This window comes from Schistocerca gregaria, chromosome 2 (genome assembly GCF_023897955.1).
Source record: "Schistocerca gregaria isolate iqSchGreg1 chromosome 2, iqSchGreg1.2, whole genome shotgun sequence".
Lineage (NCBI taxonomy): Eukaryota > Metazoa > Arthropoda > Insecta > Orthoptera > Acrididae > Schistocerca > Schistocerca gregaria.
Window position 1 is genome coordinate 874,738,305 of NC_064921.1, and position 8,981 is coordinate 874,747,285.

Consider the following 8,981-nt stretch of genomic DNA (forward strand, 5'->3'; position numbering starts at 1 on the left):
CTTGCCTTAGTGGACAGAGACAGTGGTCATTTGTGTGTGTATGTGTATGTATTCTTGTGTGTGTGTGTGTGTGTGTGTGTGTGTGTGTGTGTGAGAATGAATGAGTGAGAGAGAGAGTTTTCTACTTTAGAAAAAGGTCTTGTGGCCGAAAGCTCAGATGTATAAAAGACTTTTTGTTGTACCTGTCTGCTACTCGGCATCTCCTTTATCTGGTGAGTAGCAGTCTCTCCTATCCATAATATTGTCATTATTCCAGCCTGGATTTCCCATTGTTTAATTTGATCTAGTGTTATAAATTATCTTATGAGAACGTATTGTTTTCCACGAGAAACTGAAGCTGTTACAGATATCTGCAGTTATGGATAAAACGTGTGCCCATGTATACTGCATGAACTGCTTGTGACCTCACAAGGTTTTATTCAGTTATCTGTAAATAACGCAGGAGATACGTAACATTGCATTATTCATCCAGTAATTGCCCAAAATATAAAGCCATTTAATATTACTGACGAGGAACTGTGTTGCGAGATTTTAATTTTATGAGTTGTTGTCACCTTTACCCTGTCGTCTTATGCATGCTTCACGACCCTTAACCCTGTCACACCCATTTTTATTTACTTTGTGTAATTCTGTGATGTGTAGTGTTCAGCTTATTTAAAATAGTCAGTTTTGTCAAGGTTGAAATAAAATGCAGGCAACTGTCAGTGTGAAAGAAACAGTGTTTCCTCAGGAAACAATTAACATGCTTTGTGTCGCATGAACAAATTTTGAGTGACAGGAACAGGAAGCGAGTATATAATTAACCAGCTGTCAGAAGAGAACCAACACTGGGCACAACAGCCCCCCCCCCCCCCCCCACACACACACACACACACACACACACACAAATCCAAAATGCAAGAAGTAAATCAGAATTAGCTCAAATTTTTGATGTACCTCCCATTTTGCATAAAAAATGTGCTAATACCTTATTGTTCATTTTTTTGTCTTTGAAAATTTGTAATAATATTTCTTTCCTCCCAAATAACTTCCGTTTACTGCGTGTGATAGCATTTCCTCTTCCAATTTGAATATTGTCTGCAAATCTTTGTTTTAATTTACAATTACTATTACTAATTTAAGAAAATGGTAATAGTGGGTGTGTTGTAAAGCATTATATTCAACATTATAGCATGATAATCGTGATGAAATGATGCGTCCTCCACATCGTGGCCGTGGAATGCCAAATATGCGTGGTGGGCCAATGCGTGGCAGAGGTATGATGCGTGGTCGTCCATTTTCAAGAGGCCCGATGCGTGGATTCATGGGTGGACGAGCTACTGGTCGACGAGGATCTTATGTACCACGTAAGTTTTAACCTATTGCAACTGATATCTGATTGCCACCCCTTGTTTAGGGAAATCATATTTGCGTACACACTTTCATCATTAAAAAAAGTTTATGGTTTTAATTTTTGACCGTAAGTCATATTTTGAAAGCTTTTGTTGTTACATGAGCTGCAAGAACTGACACTTGGTTTCTGTATATAAATTTTTATGAAATTTTTTCCACATGCTTTAGTGGTGTCATTCAGAAGACTTCCATTACAATTGATTGGCAGTACATAGTCTTTTGTACAAAAATGTCTTCCTTTATTTTTTAAATTCCATGAAACATGTTTTACATTTAATTGAAAATGTGTATGCTTTCTTTCCATAATTTGTGTGAAGTAGGCCTATGATATGCTGCTTTTTGTTAGATAATTCACATTTGTTGTGTATTATGACTGAAACATTATGAAAGTCTCTACAATGGGATACTTCTATGACCACTCCTGTGTTTAACATCTGTTAAGTTTGAAACAAAAGACTTGTACATAGTGATTTATTAAAGTATTTACATGAAAATTACAGAAGTTGCAGGAAGATATTAATTGATATTTCAATAATTTTTTTTGAGAGTTTTGCCATATGTATTGACTTAGTTTGTGATCCCCCATCCTCTCTACAACTCTCATTTTGTTTCTTGTCATTTATGAATCAACATTGTCTCTCCTCTCTGCTCCCTGTCTAGTAATTCTAGTGGGCAAGTTTATCTTCATTTTCGTGTCTAATGAATGTGAAATAGCATAATACTTCACAACAATATGATTCACAAAAATTGAGGTATAAAAATACACGACATTCTGCATCTCAATTTTGTCGTGCCCTACTCCATTTCTGCCTGCTGTAATATGCACATTCCCTCTCTTGTGCATCTGTGCCTTTTTACATGTCTGATCTGATGGAGAATTGAGAATTCAGTAGTTGAACTACAGTAATCACTACTTATTTTGTGTCTCCTAACTATGTCTTCTATATAGTGAATTGTCTCATAAAAACTTAAGGATTTCTGCAATATTATGTTCAGTTAGTTACATTCCATTAAAATGAATTACGTTTTGTAAATCATTCTGGAATTGTTTTCAACTGCATTCCATGGTAAAACCAGCCATTGTCTGTTATCAGTTGAATATGCATCTTTTCTCTTACGTTGTGAATTCCATACTTGTGTTGTAAAATTTCAGTATTTCATTGCAGTTTGCCACTCATCTTTCATACTCTTACATTGAAAAAACACGAACAAACAATGCACATGAAAAGTGATTTGTGCTGTAGTTCAGCTTGTCAATTTTCCTTGTCGAGAAAGACAAACATCCCACACTCAGGACTCCAATCTTCCATGGAGATAATTTTATATCATTGAGACTGAATTGCTAATGACTAGAACATATTGTGTTTTTCCAGATTCGATATTGTTAAAAACTTGGTCCACTGTAAACTATCATTGCTGGAGAGAGTACAGTGGCAGGTGGGCCACTATTTTCTTGAAATATCTTCATCAACTATCAAAACAGCCACTCTTTCAGTGCTAAATTCCTTCACCATTGTATGAAATCAGCCTTTTATTGTTCCTCTGTCAGATTAAGGTGGTATTATAAAAACATTGGTGAAATCTTGTTTTCAGAGACCTAGCTACACAGTTTTCATTTTTGTATAGCTCTTCTCAGAATAAACAAAACATTGAAATTGAACGTTAAAACTGTCTTTGCTAAATCGTGAAGCATTGACCTCAAGCTTGTTGTTACTCTTAAATGAGAATTGACAACTTAGTGGACTGTTGCTTTTATCATTGTTTTGAAGACCTTTCAGCAAACCTTGTTTCTAATAAAAGTTTTGCAGATTAATAACACATCTCATTGCTCAATAAATTTGCATGACATGAAATATGAAAATTTATTACTCAATTCATTACTTTCATTTTGGAATTAGAGACTAGACTTTGCAGATATGTGTGTACAGTGATGCTGCTTTTCGCTGTTATCATAATAAATTATTTTGCTTTTTAAATGTATTGCTTTTGTTAATACAATGCAGTTGTTAAATTATCCAGTACTTGATTGTTCATAGGCATACTGTTACTCCTACTCTCAGTTAGTGGCTAATAACCATGAACTATGATATAAAACAGTAAGTGCAGTGGCCCTATAGTCCTCCCCAAGCACTAGAAAGCATAATACAGGACATGCCTGCCTTCCCCCTTTTTCCACACATTATTGGTATATCTAATATAGAAGTTATTTTATTGACTGTGCACGGCTGAGCTTTCTGTAATTGATTTAAATTTTATGTAATGTCAACATGTAATACCATTAATTTTTTGTTTTTACTCGTATGTGTCACTTTGTAATTATGCAATCAGAAAGTTTTATATTATGTATGAGTCCGGAGTAGTATTTGCCGTTTATGTTAGAATACAAGTGAATGATGACAGAATTATCCGAGAGTAAGAAATGACAGAAGCAATGTTCTTTTGCACTATGAGGCATATGTAATGGTTGAACAAATAGAATGCCACCACAGCCTAAGCTACAGAGGTTACTTGTTTGTGCACAACTTAAAATCTGTTGTGGGGCTTAAATGAGGACATGAGTCATAAGACCAGATTCACAACTCGTAATGTGTACTTAGGTAGTCTGCTTGTTACATGATGATGAATAGTGTGAATACTTTGGAAATCATTTTTTTAAACAATAGGTCTTACAGTGAGTGGTGATATTTTTACAGAGGAACTAGGAGTTGAATTGGGTCATCTTGCCATTAATGCCGCTTTTATAAGGCCACTTCATGATGTTCATGTGTTAACTCTTGCTGCTTTGAAAGATTGACTATTATCTGATCGTATGTACTGGCAGATTTGTCATTAAATGCGTTAAACCAGTTTCGGTGCACATCATGTTTTGAAGTTGCCTTGCACTGCTTAGCTGTGGCATCTTTATTTCTTTACAAACTCCCAAAATTATCTTCATTTGCCTGTCACTACTTTTATCAATAATATGTTAATTCTCATCTCTCAACCCGAATTATTCTTCTTCTTTGTCGTCTTGTTCTTCTTCCTCCTCCTCCCTTCTAGCTCATTTTAAGTTACCTTTGTAAGGACTTCTGTAATATGGTATGTAATCATTTCATTGTGATTGATTGCCTAAAACAAAAGTGACAATAATAAAAGTGTCTGTTTTAATGTCACATCCTCCTATACTTGTGCAAGTATAGTATTTTGAATCAGTTCAGTGTCGGAAACATTTTTTTGGTGTCTTCATCTCTAAGTTGTGAGGAAGAACTTAGGCTTGACGTCACCCTGTAGTCAAATTGACTGCTTGTTGTTGACTAATTATAATAGGTGACATTCCTTATCTGTTTGTAGTAGTGCAGTTTTTCAGCTCTTCTCGAAAGAAAATAATTTTTGCACTCTGGGAGAAATATAACAGTATAAAATATGAAGCGATAAGAGATTTCATGCTTCACCCCAGGAATAATTTGGCTCTATTGTGAGCCAAAATAATCTTTCGTCTTGAATATGTTTTAATGTAACCAATAGTGCTTCTGGGGCTAGAGGAAAATATTTACCTGTGATTGGTTTCACAGATTTTTTTGTGACTGAATTGCAAGCAAATTATCTTTATAGAGTTGCATTGTGATAAGTCCCAACTTAAAAGGTGGATCAGCATTATATGTTGTTGCAGAAATCATAGGTACTCTGCTGGAATACCATACTGTTTATTGAATGAACCAGATCTTCACTTGCAAGTTCGTTCTCAGTTGTGCAGTACACTTGTATTCTCGGAAGTCTGTGATTATGAATTGTGTTCACTCTCTGTTGGAGCCATTGAAGGATTGTATTTAAGGTAATTTCATTGGCTGGGTGCCACTTTGTGTTTGCAGAAAGGTATAATAGTGATAAGACTTGTACAGTTGTTGATCGTACTCTCATATCCTACTACATGTTCTTGCAGAAATAATTGAAACTGGTGCAGAATTACAAAATACACGTTTCAATAAGAATTCTTGTTGATATGTCCCTTTGAGGTGACGTAATTTTGTTAATGGAAGTTGACCCTGAAGTGGGAACTTTTATTTGAAATGAGCCTTTATTGCTGTTCATTTATGCACTACTCCGGGTCAGTTACCCTTGTTGTGGAAGAAAAATTTCCATACTGTAAACATCAAAAACAGAGTCATCGCTGAAAAACGTCTGGCTGTTAGAGACTGCATTTGAAATTCATGGCACTGTTCTTCAGTTCTTTTATGTACTGTCTAGTTTTTCATGATCAACTAGAGTATTAATCAGTTTCAGGTTTATTTGAATCATTCTGAGATTTTCAAATGTTGCACAATGTCTTACAAATTTTTGAGTAAGGTATTAAGACACAAGTCTTAAAAATTCATTTGATATGTATCCTATTACTCATAATCAGCACAAACAGAAACAGATGGCTTATGTATGCCCTGCTGGAAAGAAGAATGATTTTTCATCTTGCTTCAATGTTGACTAATGACTTGCTTGGTGCAGCAACATCATAAAGCTTAATTTACCCACTTCATGAGAGTCGTGCATCCCAACTTCTATCAGAATAATATTTAGTTGATACTAGACAACTCTGTTTCTATTGTATATAATATTTAATTATGAAATACTATAAAATAAGAAAGTGAGTTGTTCAGATCCACATTCTGTGATGATAGTGTTCTGGAGGAATAGGGATCTTTAAGATGATGATGATAATGTGTATTAGACAACAATATATAAAAAAAAGTGAACCTAAATAATACTGAATTCTGATGCTAACATCTGAAGATGTAGTCATGTAATAATCGCAAACTGAAATTGAAAAAAGGTGATAGTTCTCTGAGAGAGTTTTGAAGTTTAGGCGAGGATTATTTCTTTTGTATTAGGGAAACACTCAGATATTATTATGTGGGCAACAAGAAAAGTACACATTATGTCTTGTGCCCTCATGTTTGTGGTCTGAGTTGATTTGAGTTGTTAAACGCTTGTTGCAGGAGGCTTTTACAGTATGTACTGATGTCGGGCCCCCGCGGTCCCCCGAGCTCGCCCGGCCATCGGGGGTCGTGGCAAGTCTGTTAAGGAGCAGACTCCAAAGTCAGATGATTAAATAGCTTTTTTTTGTATTACGACATGGACAGTCCAAATTTTAGTATTTGACCCAGTAATGTGCTTTGTTGGTCAGATTTCAATTTGAAAAAGAGGAGGACATAACAGCTTCATCATTTTACAAGAGAAGAGTCATCAATAGTTGCTGTTCTGTGGCCATGTCTCAGTTTGTGAGTATTTATGCCAGCCTGGTGGTTACAGTTATCTGGCATAATGCAGTGTCCTTCTTGCCGAGGTACACAGATTTTTCAGTTTGGCATTTACATCAACAGTTCCAGTTTCTTCTATAGTGTCTTTCTCGCTGCATTCGGATAGATACAAGAGGCACAAGGTAATAATTAAAATGACGTTTCAGTATGCATGTGTGTGTGTGTGTGAATGCATGCATTTATATAGAAAGTCTTGGTCTGAATGAGGGCTGAAGTGTGGCACCTTGCTCTGCTTACAGGATTTAAGCGGAGCTCACCACATTGGGAGCACGATCTGTTTGACAACGCCGAAAATGGCAACGGCAAGAACAGCTCAAGAAAATGACATTAGAAAGCTTTGCCACCTGCCGCGAGTTGAACGTCATGGGCATAAAATAATGGTGTCATTGCATGTGATACCTAAATTAGTGAATCTGTATGGAGGCTGTGTGCCTACTTGTCATCTGGTGCAGTTAACGTATCCCTTAAGGAGCTTTGTATGTTTTATGGTAATTGTGAACATCTGAAACATAGAATAGTTTGGCGATTGTCAGACATATGGTGCTCCTGTAAGCAGTGTATGACGTTTAATTGTATATTTAAAAAGAAAATGTTATTTGAAAGTTGTTCCACCCCCTTCATAGACTGCTTGTGTGTTTGTGCTTTCGAGTGGCAGAAAAAGATGGTTTTGAGGTATGGATGTTGCTGTGACCATGTTTCATATATTGATGTATTCCTATGCAAACAAAATACATGTATTTTTCTGTCTAAAACCAAGTTAGTACTTTATTTGTATATACGTGTGTGTGTGTGTGTGTGTGTGTGTGTGTGTGTGTGTGTAAAGGGGGGGGGGCAGAGAGAGAGAGAGAGAGAGAGAGAGAGAGAGAGAGAGTTAAATGTTCTGCTATTATCTTACCGTACAATTTTTATTTGATGTAAAGTAGAATTTTCCTTTAATAAGAAGGAAATATTTCTGTTCAAATATTATCTGTGCTAAATGTGAAATATTTTCTGTGGAAATCAGAAAAAGGTGTTTATATAATACATGTATTTTACTGTTTACTGTGCTTAATAGTTTGGTGTTGTAGTGCAGTAATTGTATCTGTAATGATCCTTTCATTTCCATATGATTATCCAACTGCTGGAAAATATGTATATATAATAATCACTTGTATTATGTTCCTGTTATTCTCACATTTCAGTGACTCTTATAAATTTATTTTAGGCAGTTACTTCTGCATTCTGGTATTGTTTTTAGTGTTCAGTATTCCATTGCAGGAATATAATTTCTTTTTTGTTGTTAAGAACTAATTTTGTATAAATACCATTGTCAATTCATATGTAAGAGAGTCACTTAAATAATAAAGAACTTCTGTTTGTAATTCGAGCCCAATTTGTCTGATGTTTTCACGTAACACGATACATTCTTATTCATCAAAATTGGTTTGCCTAATGAAGTTTTAGGTACCTTTTGTCATTGCTCCCGCAGGCCGGAGCGCGTGCGCGCGCGCACGCACACACACACACACACACACACACACACACACACACACACACACACACACACACACACAGAGAGAGAGAGAGAGAGAGAGAGAGAGAGAGAGAGGGGGGGGGGGGGGGGGGGGGGGGGGGTTGGCCAACTGAAGTACATGTAAGGCTATGTCTGGAAAAATATGGACTCTCTACTATATCATTTTGAAGACATGGCATGATCAGCTGGTTGTTCACATACTACTTTTCGGAAATCCGAGAATGTCTAGTTTTGTCTAGTTTGATTTGTTGGGAGCTTTAACCATAGTGAATAGTATATGACTAGCTTCTTTGAATGTCTTCACTTTTTAGTTTCCTTTGAGGGCTATCATCTATCGGAGTTCGGAATTTCCACCCTCCCACCATCTCTGAAATGTGAGCGTCATTGAAAAATGTTGAATGGTAGTGTACCTGAAATGGTGTGAAAACGTAGGTGTGTTCATCAAGGGATGACTCTTAGCAGTCATCTTGTCTGCATCTTATTTATGAAGTCACTGTTTCTGCAGTATTGATAAATTCGTGAACACCACCGTAAAGTCTTCTACGATTTAACACAAAAGCTACATTACGCTAGTTATGTAATTGAAAAGTACAATTATCAGTGTCAGCTTCATAAAGGAAATATTGTTTGAAAATTTTCCGAAAGCTTAGATTTGCATTTCACCATACAGTTGAGGTGCAGGAAATAGCATTTTGTCCTATACTATGAATGAATCAAACTGTATAGACCATAAATTTATTTTATTTTGTTGTATTAAAAATTGCTGGCTATAATGCAATACTGGTGGA

General features: G+C 36.0%; 1 protein-coding gene across 16 annotated transcripts in view; it reads left to right on the plus strand.

The window, feature by feature from the left end:
* The window catches only part of LOC126335281 (serine/arginine repetitive matrix protein 1-like), a 135,249-nt gene extending 127,203 nt beyond the window's left edge, over nucleotides 1-8,046 (plus strand). For 6 of the 16 annotated variants that reach the window (XM_049998349.1, XM_049998359.1, XM_049998351.1 and 3 more), the window contains 2 exons: nucleotides 1,172-1,346; nucleotides 6,920-8,046. In XM_049998349.1, coding sequence (XP_049854306.1) covers nucleotides 1,172-1,346; nucleotides 6,920-7,005 — 261 coding nt within the window. In that variant the 3' untranslated portion in view covers nucleotides 7,006-8,046. Of the gene's footprint in view, nucleotides 1-1,171; nucleotides 1,347-6,359 lie in introns of all 16 variants that reach the window. The other 10 variants (XM_049998362.1, XM_049998352.1, XM_049998354.1 and 7 more) reach the window with 2 other exon arrangements.
* The last annotated feature ends 935 nt before the right edge of the window (nucleotides 8,047-8,981 follow it).